The following is a 13,266-nucleotide window of genomic DNA, read 5'->3' as shown; positions in this document are numbered from 1 at the left end:
CCCCCCACTCCCCCAGACAGACCCCCCCACTCCCCCAGACAGACCCCCCCACACCCCCAGACAGACCCTCCCCCCTCCCCCAGACAGACCCTCCCCCCTCCCCCAGACGGACCCTCCCCCCTCCCCCAGCCGGACCCTCCCCCCTCCCCCAGCCGGACCCTCCCCCCTCCCCCAGCCGGACCCTCCCCCCTCCCCCAGCCGGACCCTCCCCCCTCCCCCAGCCGGACCCTCCCCCCTCCCCCAGCCGGACCCTCCCCCCTCCCCCAGCCGGACCCTCCCCCCTCCCCCAGCCGGACCCTCCCCCCTCCCCCAGCCGGACCCTCCCCCCTCCCCCAGCCGGACCCTCCCCCCTCCCCCAGCCGGACCCTCCCCCCTCCCCCAGCCGGACCCTCCCCCCTCCCCCAGCCGGACCCTCCCCCCTCCCCCAGCCGGACCCTCCCCCCTCCCCCAGCCGGACCCTCCCCCCTCCCCCAGCCGGACCCTCCCCCCTCCCCCAGCCGGACCCTCCCCCCTCCCCCAGCCGGACCCTCCCGCCTCCCCCAGCCGGACCCTCCCGCCTCCCCCAGCCGGACCCTCCCGCCTCCCCCAGCCGGACCCTCCCGCCTCCCCCAGCCGGACCCTCCCGCCTCCCCCAGCCGGACCCTCCCGCCTCCCCCAGCCGGACCCTCCCGCCTCCCCCAGCCGGACCCTCCCGCCTCCCCCAGCCGGACCCTCCCGCCTCCCCCAGCCGGACCCTCCCCCTCCCCAGCCGACCCTCCCCCTCCCCCAGCCGGACCCTCCCGCCTCCCCCAGCCGGACCCTCCCCGCCTCCCCCAGCCGGACCCTCCCCCCTCCCCCAGCCGGACCCTCCCCCCTCCCCCAGCCGGACCCTCCCCCCTCCCCCAGCCGGACCCTCCCCCCTCCCCCAGCCGGACCCTCCCCCCTCCCCCAGCCGGACCCTCCCCCCTCCCCCAGCCGGACCCTCCCCCCTCCCCCAGCCGGACCCTCCCCCCTCCCCCAGCCGGACCCTCCCCCCTCCCCCAGCCGGACCCTCCCCCCTCCCCCAGCCGGACCCTCCCCCCTCCCCCAGCCGGACCCTCCCCCCTCCCCCAGCCGGACCCTCCCCCCTCCCCCAGCCGGACCCTCCCCCCTCCCCCAGCCGGACCCTCCCCCCTCCCCCAGCCGGACCCTCCCCCCTCCCCCAGCCGGACCCTCCCCCCTCCCCCAGCCGGACCCTCCCCCCTCCCCCAGCCGGACCCTCCCCCCTCCCCCAGCCGGACCCTCCCCCCTCCCCCAGCCGGACCCTCCCCCCTCCCCCAGCCGGACCCTCCCCCCTCCCCCAGCCGGACCCTCCCCCCTCCCCCAGCCGGACCCTCCCCCCTCCCCCAGCCGGACCCTCCCCCCTCCCCCAGCCGGACCCTCCCCCCTCCCCCAGCCGGACCCTCCCCCCTCCCCCAGCCGGACCCTCCCCCCTCCCCCAGCCGGACCCTCCCCCCTCCCCCAGCCGGACCCTCCCCCCTCCCCCAGCCGGACCCTCCCCCCTCCCCCAGCCGGACCCTCCCCCCTCCCCCAGCCGGACCCTCCCCCCTCCCCCAGCCGGACCCTCCCCCCTCCCCCAGCCGGACCCTCCCCCCTCCCCCAGCCGGACCCTCCCCCCTCCCCCAGCCGGACCCTCCCCCCTCCCCCAGCCGGACCCTCCCCCCTCCCCCAGCCGGACCCTCCCCCCTCCCCCAGCCGGACCCTCCCCCCTCCCCCAGCCGGACCCTCCCCCCTCCCCCAGCCGGACCCTCCCCCCTCCCCCAGCCGGACCCTCCCCCCTCCCCCAGCCGGACCCTCCCCCCTCCCCCAGCCGGACCCTCCCCCCTCCCCCAGCCGGACCCTCCCCCCTCCCCCAGCCGGACCCTCCCCCCTCCCCCAGCCGGACCCTCCCCCCTCCCCCAGCCGGACCCTCCCCCCTCCCCCAGCCGGACCCTCCCCCCTCCCCCAGCCGGACCCTCCCCCCTCCCCCAGCCGGACCCTCCCCCCTCCCCCAGCCGGACCCTCCCCCCTCCCCCAGCCGGACCCTCCCCCCTCCCCCAGCCGGACCCTCCCCCCTCCCCCAGCCGGACCCTCCCCCCTCCCCCAGCCGGACCCTCCCCCCTCCCCCAGCCGGACCCTCCCCCCTCCCCCAGCCGGACCCTCCCCCCTCCCCCAGCCGGACCCTCCCCCCTCCCCCAGCCGGACCCTCCCCCCTCCCCCAGCCGGACCCTCCCCCCTCCCCCAGCCGGACCCTCCCCCCTCCCCCAGCCGGACCCTCCCCCCTCCCCCAGCCGGACCCTCCCCCCTCCCCCAGCCGGACCCTCCCCCCTCCCCCAGCCGGACCCTCCCCCCTCCCCCAGCCGGACCCTCCCCCCTCCCCCAGCCGGACCCTCCCCCCTCCCCCAGCCGGACCCTCCCCCCTCCCCCAGCCGGACCCTCCCCCCTCCCCCAGCCGGACCCTCCCCCCTCCCCCAGCCGGACCCTCCCCCCTCCCCCAGCCGGACCCTCCCCCCTCCCCCAGCCGGACCCTCCCCCCTCCCCCAGCCGGACCCTCCCCCCTCCCCCAGCCGGACCCTCCCCCCTCCCCCAGCCGGACCCTCCCCCCTCCCCCAGCCGGACCCTCCCCCCTCCCCCAGCCGGACCCTCCCCCCTCCCCCAGCCGGACCCTCCCCCCTCCCCCAGCCGGACCCTCCCCCCTCCCCCAGCCGGACCCTCCCCCCTCCCCCAGCCGGACCCTCCCCCCTCCCCCAGCCGGACCCTCCCCCCTCCCCCAGCCGGACCCTCCCCCCTCCCCCAGCCGGACCCTCCCCCCTCCCCCAGCCGGACCCTCCCCCCTCCCCCAGCCGGACCCTCCCCCCTCCCCCAGACGGACCCTCCCCCCTCCCCCAGCCGGACCCTCCCCCCTCCCCCAGCCGGACCCTCCCCCCTCCCCCAGCCGGACCCTCCCCCCTCCCCCAGCCGGACCCTCCCCCCTCCCCCAGCCGGACCCTCCCCCCTCCCCCAGCCGGACCCTCCCCCCTCCCCCAGCCGGACCCTCCCCCCTCCCCCAGCCGGACCCTCCCCCCTCCCCCAGCCGGACCCTCCCCCCTCCCCCAGCCGGACCCTCCCCCCTCCCCCAGCCGGACCCTCCCCCCTCCCCCAGCCGGACCCTCCCCCCTCCCCCAGCCGGACCCTCCCCCCTCCCCCAGCCGGACCCTCCCCCCTCCCCCAGCCGGACCCTCCCCCCTCCCCCAGCCGGACCCTCCCCCCTCCCCCAGCCGGACCCTCCCCCCTCCCCCAGCCGGACCCTCCCCCCTCCCCCAGCCGGACCCTCCCCCCTCCCCCAGCCGGACCCTCCCCCCTCCCCCAGCCGGACCCTCCCCCCTCCCCCAGCCGGACCCTCCCCCCTCCCCCAGCCGGACCCTCCCCCCTCCGGACCCCCCCCCCACTCCCCCCGACGGACCCCTCCCCCCCCACTCCCCCGACGGACCCCCCCCCCACTCCCCCCGACGGACCCCCCCCCCACTCCCCCCGACGGACCCCCCCCCCACTCCCCCCGACGGACCCCCCCCCCACTCCCCCCGACGGACCCTCCCCCCCACTTCCCCCCGACGGACCCCCCCCCCACTCCCCCCGACGGACCCCCCCCCCACTCCCCCCGACGGACCCCCCCCCCACTCCCCCCGACGGACCCCCCCCCCCACTCCCCCGACGGACCCCCCCCCCCACTCCCCCCCGACGGACCCCCCCCCCCACTCCCCCCGACGGACCCCCCCCCCACTCCCCCCGACGGACCCCCCCCCCCACTCCCCCCGACGGACCCCCCCCCCCACTCCCCCGACGGACCCCCCCCCCCACTCCCCCCGACGGACCCCCCCCCCCACTCCCCCCGACGGACCCTCCCCCCCACTCCCCCCGACGGACCCCCCCCCCCACTCCCCCCGACGGACCCCCCCCCCCACTCCCCCCGACGGACCCCCCCCCCCACTCCCCCCGACGGACCCCCCCCCCCACTCCCCCCGACGGACCCCCCCCCCCACTCCCCCCGACGGACCCCCCCCCCCACTCCCCCCGACGGACCCCCCCCCCCACTCCCCCCGACGGACCCCCCCCCCACTCCCCCCGACGGACCCCCCCCCCACTCCCCCCGACGGACCCCCCCCCCACTCCCCCCGACGGACCCCCCCCCCACTCCCCCCGACGGACCCCCCCCCCCACTCCCCCCGACGGACCCCCCCCCCCCACTCCCCCCGACGGACCCCCCCCCCCACTCCCCCCGACGGACCCCCCCCCCCACTCCCCCCGACGGACCCCCCCCCCCAACTTCCCCAGACAGACAGAAACCTCCCCTCCCCCGGACAGACAGACAGACGGACCCCCCCATCCCTGGACAGACAGACAGACCCCCCCTCCTCCCTCCCTCCCCCCCCATGCAAACAGGCAGAACCCTGTCAGAAACAGTAAGATCCCCCAGGCAGACGGAGACCCCCCCATCCCCCACAATTGCCCACAGGCAGGCGGTTAGACAGGTGCTCCTCCTGCCCTCCTCTCTCCCCCCCAGCGCAACACCAGCAGACTCGCAGACCGCTCCTCGGTCCTTCCCCAAGGCTACAGCCGAGAGAGAGATAGACCAGCCCCCAACCCTCTTAACAGGCGGAGTGAGACACCTGTACCACAGGCTGCCAGGCAGAGTCAGTCCTATTGTGGCCCAGGCCCCCCTGCTCAGGCCGCTGCCCCCATCCCCCTGCCCCAAACACCCAGCCGTTGCCCCAGAAACTGTCCCATTCAGACGTTCACACCTCACAAGTGCCAGACAGTGACCATCTCTAACAAGTGAGAATCCAACCCCTTGCACATCTCCATCACTGAATCCACCACTATCAACATCCTGGGGGTTACCATTGACCAGAAACTGAACTGGACCCAGCCATATAAATACTGTGGCTACAAGAGCAGGTCAGAGGCTGGGAATCCTGCAGAGAGTAGCTCACCTCCTGACTCCCCAGAGCCTGTCCACCATCTACAAGGCACAAGTCAGGAGTGTGATGGATTACTCTCCACTTGCCTGGATGAGTGCAGCTCCCACAACACTCAAGAAGGTCGACACCATCCAGGACAAAGCAGCCCCGCTGCTTTGGGCTCCCCATCCACAAACATTCACTCCCTCCACCACCGACGCACAGGGGCAGCAGTGTGTGTACCACCTACAAGATGCACTGCAGCATCTCGCCAAGGCTCCCTCGACAGCGCCGCCCAAACCCACCACCTCTACCACCTAGAAGGACAAGGGCAGCAGACACATGGGGAACACCACCAGTTGGAAGTTCCCCTCCGAGCCCCTCACCATCCCGACTTGGAAATATATCGGCCGTTCCTTCACTGTCGCTGGGTCAAAATCCTGGAACTCCCTCCCTAACAGCACGGTGGGTGTACCTACACCACACGGGGACTGCAGTGGCTCAAGAAGGCAGCTCAGCCCCCACCTTCTCAAGGGGGCAAGCAATTGCCAGTAAAGCTCGCAACCCTAGAACCGATGGCGGGGTGGGGGGGGGGTGGTAAGAGACTTCCCCAGCTCTCCCTGAGGCTCCCATGCTGCTGTGCTGGGGATCCCTGTGTGTCTGACACTGATTTTCTCCTTTGATGATGTGGGACTGAGGGCTGGACAGCTGGGGATGTTTGATTTCTTGTTCACTGATCTCTTTCTCTCACAGCGCCATTCCAGAGGACGTAGAAAGCATCAAACAGTTTTCCACAGAGCTGATTGTGGAAGCAGTCGTGCGCTGCTTGCGAATAATTGAGCCCTCGCTTGGGAACAGCATCAGTCACTTGCTTCCACCGGGAATGTCGGCCAGGTTCCGGATTGGGATGAGCCTGGCACAAGCTTGTCAGGTGGGTGTGGCTCTGAGGAATGATGGTTCCTGCCTCTTGCGCCAAGGTCCTTGGTTAGTTAGGAGCTGCAGGTCTCCGGGACCATCTTCCAGCAGCCTGGGGCTCTGACGCACCCCTCCCCTCAACTCCTGCGTCCGGTGCCCTTCCCACCAACCCCCCCCACCCCTCTGTGACTGGCCAGTGCCCAGCCCCCCAGGTTTAACTCTTTTGGAGTCAACCAAATAAACTAAATTGACAAAATGAGGGACAAAATAAGCACAGCCCCCTAAATTAGGGAATTGCAAGACCAAAGGCAAAATTTAAAGGAAATTTACAAACATCAAATCAAAATGTGATTTAAGGGGGTTGATAAAAACCCCCCAGTCCCTGCGGTGCCCACCAGGTTTAACCCCCAGCTGGGGCCTCCCAGCTCATGGTCCCAGTTACCCTTGGGGTCCCTAGTGCATTTGTTAAGCACCTGCTGCCTGACGTAGTGGAACCGGGGGGTTGGCTGCTGAGGCTGGATTATCACAGTCTGTTTGTTTGGGTTTAGGATTTGGGATACGAAGGGGAGATCGGCTACCAGACGTTCCTGTACAGCAACGAGCCCGAGATCCGGCGCCTCCTCATGTTCCTGGTGGAGAAGCTGCCTCGGGACAGCATGGATTCAGCACATCAGCCAGCAGGTTTGGTTCGGAATAGAATCCTCTTCCTGTATTGGCTGGAGATATTCAGTATCGTGAGAGGCCTGGGTCTGGGTAGATAGGGAGAAAGCTCCTCCTTGTGAAAGGATCAAGAATGAAGGGACACAGATTGGAGGTAACTGGTGAAAGGAGCAATGGAGACACTAAGAGAGAGGCTTTCACACTGCAAGCAGGTAAGGTTTGCACTGCATTTGACAAGAGGGTGGTGGAGGCATTCGAGTGGAAAGTGGATGTTATGTGGGAAGGGAGTCGATGGTGCTGTGGTATCGTCACTCTGGATGAGTATTCCAGAGGCCCAAGGGACCCGGGTTCGAATCCCTCCAGGGCAGAATCAAAAGCCTGACAGTGACTATGATTGTCGATTGTAAAGACCCTTCTGGTTCACTAACCCTTACCAGGTCAGAAATGGGTTCCAGTACTGGACAAGGATAATTTCTAGGGCTCTGATCGAGCCAGTGAGGCTAATGGGATAGCACAGGCCCTGTGGCCTGAATGGCACCCTGTGCAATTCTACGATCCCCTTTGGAGAGAGGCAGAGTGAAGATAGCTCTTCGTTGATGAAGTGTTTTTAATCCTATTGCACAGGCTATTCTTCCCGTTTGTCCTGTGCCAGCTCATTCCTCCTCTTCCCCACAGAGCTTTGCAAAGTTTCCTCTTGTTGAAAAGTTAATCCTACTCGCTGCTCGCTTGTATTTCAAATGCTGGTTCCTTCTGGGATTCTCGAACCGACCTGTTCTTCTCCTTCCCACCCCCAACCACTTACCCCACTCCGTCACACCCGCCTCCCTCCCCATTCACACTAACCTTTCTGACCCAGAAATGTCCATTTGTCTTCCTGAACTTTGAATATTTCTGCTCACGTTGAAAAAGAATTCTCAGCTCCACACAAATTAAACTAAATAAACGTGGTTTAATCCTGAATCGTGTTTCAATCTGGTGAAGTAAGTTTGTTGCAGGATCTAGTTGGTCTTTTTTAAACTGCTGATTCGCTATACCTGGACGTAGAGCTAAGCATCCTGTCATTCCCTTTAGCTCCCCCACAATCTCCGGGTGTAACAAGACACTGGTCACTGCTGGACACTGGAAGCGGGAGGATTGAACCGGGAAGTGTCTGTTCCTGTTCAGACATGGCGAGGGGAGGCTCCCATGGTGATGTCCCTAGAGCATTGCTGCAGGGAATAGGAGCCCTCCCAGCCTCCTCGATTTCACTATCTTAGTCGTAGGCTGCGAGGCTGCCATTCTCTGTGCGAGCGGATAACCAGGTTAATGGCTGAACTGACTCCTCTCCTTGTGCCACTCCTAAGTTGGTTATAGCACAGTTTGAGTTTAAAAGGGAGGTGATGGTGCCAGTTTCATATAGATTTATCTGTGTATAGATCGGGTCAAGGACTAAACCAGCCAGGTTACTTGCTTTAGCAGGTGGTTTACTGCTAAACCTCACTGGTAAAGATGCAGAAATCACCAAAAGGTTCACAATGTACAAGTCTGTCCAACTAATGCATAAACAACACACACGATGTAGCCCCCAAGCATTGTATCATACCTTAAAATCTTGGCCAAGTAATAGGGGAGACAGTGGTGCAGAGATAACACCACTGGGCTAGTGACCCAGGGGGCCCAGGCTGATGCTCGGTGCGGGGGGGGTGGGGGGGGGTGGGGAACATGGGTTCAAACCCCACCCCGGCCGCTGGTGCAATTTAAATTCAATGAATAAACCCGGAATTGAGATCCAGTCTCGGTGACGGTGACCGTGAAACTACCTTCGATTGTGGTAAAAACCCCATCTGGGTCACTAATGCCCCTTCAGGGAGGGAAATCTGCCCTCCTTACCCCGGTCTGGCCTACACATGACTCCAGACCCCACAGCAATGGGGCTGACTCTTCACTGCCCTGAATAGGCCGGGTGAGACACTCAGTTAGGATTGGGCAACAAATGCTGGTCTTGCCAGCGACACCCGCGTTTTTATGAAAGAATTAAACAAAAACAGCAAAAAATCCTATTCATGGATTGTCTAGAGATTTGTTTACAGCTTTTAAAACATTTACAAAAATGTATTCATGGGATGTGGGTGTCGCTGGCTGGGCCCAGCATTTATTCCCCATCCCTAATTGCCCCCTTGAGAAGGTGGGGTGGAGCTGCCTTCTTGAGCCGCTGCAGTCCCCATGTGGTGTAGGTACACCCACCATGCTGTTAGGGAGGGAGTTCCAGGATTGTGTCCGTGTGGTGTAGGTACACCCACTGTGCTGTTAGGGAGGGCGTTCCAGGATTTTGACTCAGTGACAGTGAAGGAACGGCCGATATATTTCCAAGTCAGGATGGTGAGGGGCTCGGAGGGGAACTTGCAGGTGGTGGTGTTCCCCATGTGTTTGCTGCCCTTGTCCTTCTAGATGGTAGTGGTCGTGGGTTTGGGCGGCGCTGTCGAAGGAGCCTTGGTGAGTTGCTGCAGTGCATCTTGTAGATGGTACACACACTGCTGTCCCTGTGCGTCGGTGGTGGAGGGAGTGAATGTTTGTGGATGGGGAGCCCATCAAGCGGGGCTGCTTTGCCCTGGATGGTGTCGAGCTTCTTGAGTGTTGTGGGAGCTGCACTCATCCAGGTAAGTGGGAAGGGTCCCTTTTCACCCTGGAGCAGTCGGTCTGCAATCGTGGCTGGTTGACTTGGAATGCTCCTTTAAGACTGCTTCATTTGCAGCAATGAGATCTTCAGGTGGGTTTTTCATATCACAAAACAGCTCAGCTTTGAGAGGGGTTTCAGAGAGAGAGAGAGAGAGACATGGAGTAAAGCTGCTGCCCAAGGGGCTGTCTCTCTCTAACTAACTATTAAAGTTCAGTATGTCACCCGGAGAGCCCTCTTCGAGCTATATAGACCCAGTCTCCATTAACAGCTTGTGTCCTGCAAACGCAGCATGGTAGCTATTGGACACTAGTGTCCTTTGCTTAGGAACTTTCAACTGTGTGTCCAGCCGGGACATAAATGAAAGTTTTGTATAACACATCTTCATAACAATGTCTGGTAGTTTTCCCTATATAATGTACCTGGGGTAGTTAGGAGCTGGGGAAGGGGTTTTGGGGCAGATTGGGAAATGATGAGTAGAGAAAAGGCTCTTGGATTTTGGTCTGTTTAGGGCAGGGAGGGAGGGAAGGGGTTGTGAGTATCTGGCACTTTGCTGCCTGGATTTCTAACCTGGTTCTGCTTCTATGACAGGGAAATCTGCAGTGCTCCAGCGATCCATTTCTTCTCAAATCAAGCAGCAACTATCCGCCCCCTGGGTTCCACCTTCTCTCAGGACTCCATCCCTGCTCTGGACTCAGGTTAGTTTCTGTCTGTGGCCTGGGCTTGCATTGTTCAGTCTGGACATGTTCAGTCCAGTTTTGGATCCAGGAATGTAGCTGCTCACTGCCCCTCAGCGCACCTTCTCTGAAAATGTTTGGTATATTTGGTCTGACGTGCGCAGAGTCTAATGTGTTCACAGGAGGCAGTTCTGCCCATGTTTGTGCCAGCTTTACACTAGACCAATTCCTCTGCTCTGCTCTCCCCTTGTATCCATTTCGATTCCTAGTACCAACCCACTCTTCTCCTGAATACCTAGTGATTTCTGGATCACCTTTCAGCCCAGTTCAATCCCTTTCCCCCACCCCACCCCTACTAGAGCCATCTGCCACTAGCTTGCTACCCTTAATGTCCCCATTAGCACATTCTTTATATAACATCACCACCATCAACACCCCTTTGTCCTTTTGTCTATGACATCTTTGGCTCGCTGGGGTAAGCCTTCCTCTGTTTCATTAACTCTCTGGAAGGGAACCTCTCTCCCCGCCCCCCTCAACACCCCCTGCCTCTCTCTGGCCATTTTTCGATTGGTGACTCCTGCCTTTCCCTAATATAATTTCATAAGCTCAGTGTAATCTCTCTTTACAGTTTCCCACAGAGCTTGCAAAACCCTAGCTTTTATTGTCAACAGAATGCACAATGGCTTTGCCCCCGGGGGTGAGGAGCCGTTGTGGGGGGTGGGGGGGGGGTGCTGGGTTCATGTGTTGCCCCTGAGGGGGAGTGTGGGGGGGGGGGGTGGTGTGGGCGTTGCCCCCGGGGGTACAGGCATTGCCCGTGGTGTTGTGGGCCTTGCTCTGCTCCCAAATCGTTCAGGTGGACAGAGAGCGGCGCTGCTGCAGCTCTGACCCCTTGTTACATCACTTTAAACTTTCCTTCACTCCAAGCAACACGTGTTTATACAGAAACAAAAACAGCTGGAAAAACTCAGCAGGTCTGGCAGCATCTGCGGAGAGCAACACAGGTAACGTTTCGAGTCTGTATGACTCTTCAACAGAACTAAGGAAATAGAGAAAAGAGGTGAAATATAAGCTGGTAGATGGGGTGGGACAGGTCGAGCTGGATAGAGGGCCAGTGATAGGTGGAGATAACCAAAAATGTCGCAGACAAAAGGACAAAGGGCTGTTGATGGTGATATTATATAAAGAATGTGCTAATGGGGACATTAAGGGTAGCAAGCTATTGGCAGATGGCCCTAGTGGGGGGTGAGGTGGGGGGGAAGGGAATGAAATGGGCTGAAAGGTGGAGATAAAACAATAGATTGAGATAAATTTAAAAATCGGTGGGAAAAGAAAATTACCCTGTTCACCTTCATTGCTTTCCATTTCTCCAGGTGCTTTTGGTTTTGTTTCAGATTTCCAGCATCCGCAGTATTTTGCTTTTATCTTCATATTTAAATAAACTCTTCACCCCTTTCCACTGCCCCCTCCCCCTTCACCCCTTTCCACTGCCCCCCTCCCCCTACACCCCTTTCCACTGCCCCCTCCCCATTCACCCCTTTCCACTGCCCCCTCCCCCTTCACCCCTTTCCACTGCCCCCTCCCCCTTCACCCCTTTCCACTGCCCCCTCCCCCTTCACCCCTTTCCACTACCCCTCCACCCCTTTCCACTGCCCCCTCCCCCTTCACCCCTTTCCCCTGCCCCCTCCCCCTTCACCCCTTTCCACTGCCCCCTCCCCCTTCACCCCTTTCCACTGCCCCCTCCCCTTCACCCCTTTCCACTGCCCCCTCCCCCTTCACCCCTTTCCACTGCCCCCTCCCCCTTCACCCCTTTCCACTGCCCCCCCTTCACCCCTTTCCACTGCCCCCCCTTCACCCCTTTCCACTGCCCCCCCTTCACGCCTTTCCACTGCCCCCCCTTCACCCCTTTCCACTGCCCCCTCCCCCTTCACCCCTTTCCACTGCCCCCTCCCCCTTCACCCCTTTCCACTGCCCCCTCCCCCTTCACCCCTTTCCACTGCCCCCCCTTCACCCCTTTCCACTGCCCCCCCTTCACCCCTTTCCACTGCCCCCCCTTCACCCCTTTCCACTGCCCCCCCTTCACCACTTTCCACTGCCCCCCCTTCACCCCTTTCCACTGCCCCACCTTCACCCCTTTCCACTGCCCCACCTTCACCCCTTTCCACTGCCCCCCCTTCACGCCTTTCCACTGCCCCCCCTTCACCCCTTTCCACTGCCCCCTCCCCCTTCACGCCTTTCCACTGCCCCCCTTCATGCCTTTCCACTGCCCCCCCTTCACCCCTTTCCACTGCCCCCCCTTCACCCCTTTCCACTGCCCCCTCCCCCTTCACCCCTTTCCACTGCCCCCTCCCCCTTCACCCCTTTCCACTGCCCCCTCCCCCTTCACCCCTTTCCACTGCCCCCTCCCCCTTCACCCCTTTCCACTGCCCCCTCCCCCTTCACCCCTTTCCACTGCCCCCTCCCCCTTCACCCCTTTCCACTGCCCCCTCCCCCTTCACCCCTTTCCACTGCCCCCTCCCCCTTCACCCCTTTCCACTGCCCCCTCCCCCTTCACCCCTTTCCACTGCCCCCTCCCCCTTCACCCCTTTCCACTGCCCCCTCCCCCTTCACCCCTTTCCACTGCCCCCTCCCCCTTCACCCCTTTCCACTGCCCCCTCCCCCTTCACCCCTTTCCACTGCCCCCTCCCCCTTCACCCCTTTCCACTGCCCCCTCCCCCTTCACCCCTTTCCACTGCCCCCTCCCCCTTCACCCCTTTCCACTGCCCCCTCCCCCTTCACCCCTTTCCACTGCCCCCTCCCCCTTCACCCCTTTCCACTGCCCCCTCCCCCTTCACCCCTTTCCACTGCCCCCTCCCCCTTCACCCCTTTCCACTGCCCCCTCCCCCTTCACCCCTTTCCACTGCCCCCTCCCCCTTCACCCCTTTCCACTGCCCCCTCCCCCTTCACCCCTTTCCACTGCCCCCTCCCCCTTCACCCCTTTCCACTGCCCCCTCCCCCTTCACCCCTTTCCACTGCCCCCTCCCCCTTCACCCCTTTCCACTGCCCCCTCCCCCTTCACCCCTTTCCACTGCCCCCTCCCCCTTCACCCCTTTCCACTGCCCCCTCCCCCTTCACCCCTTTCCACTGCCCCCTCCCCCTTCACCCCTTTCCACTGCCCCCCCCCCCCCGACCTGGCTGTATTCCTCTCTGCCTGGGGGCTGTTCACTCTGGACTGTAGGAAAGGAGCCCCCGACAGCAGGAGAGTGACCCGTCTGCGACACCGCGGCTATAAAATCCCTTTGCTTTTGTTCCAGAGCTCCCGGCTGATGAGGAAATTCCGGGCTCAGCCTCTCAGTTTACCTGAGAACGATCCGACTGGGAAGAGAACTCTGAAAGGTGGGCTGTGCGGGTTACAGGCGGTTTGGACTGTACTGAGTCGCTGTGTTTACAG

At 63.9% G+C, this 13,266-nt stretch overlaps 1 protein-coding gene across 1 annotated transcript in view; it reads left to right on the top strand.

Annotated features, from left to right (window-relative positions):
- Positions 1-13,266, top strand: part of ccdc22 (coiled-coil domain containing 22) — a 65,319-nt gene that overhangs the window by 902 nt on the left and 51,151 nt on the right. The window contains exons 2-5 of the mRNA XM_041181497.1: positions 5,688-5,865; positions 6,398-6,530; positions 9,754-9,860; positions 13,130-13,211. Coding sequence (XP_041037431.1) covers positions 5,688-5,865; positions 6,398-6,530; positions 9,754-9,860; positions 13,130-13,211 — 500 coding nt within the window. The remainder of the gene's footprint in view (positions 1-5,687; positions 5,866-6,397; positions 6,531-9,753; positions 9,861-13,129; positions 13,212-13,266) is intronic.

The sequence above is a fragment of the Carcharodon carcharias genome (genome assembly GCF_017639515.1).
Source record: "Carcharodon carcharias isolate sCarCar2 chromosome 35 unlocalized genomic scaffold, sCarCar2.pri SUPER_35_unloc_7, whole genome shotgun sequence".
Lineage (NCBI taxonomy): Eukaryota > Metazoa > Chordata > Chondrichthyes > Lamniformes > Lamnidae > Carcharodon > Carcharodon carcharias.
This window is presented reverse-complemented; position numbering and strand designations above follow the sequence as displayed.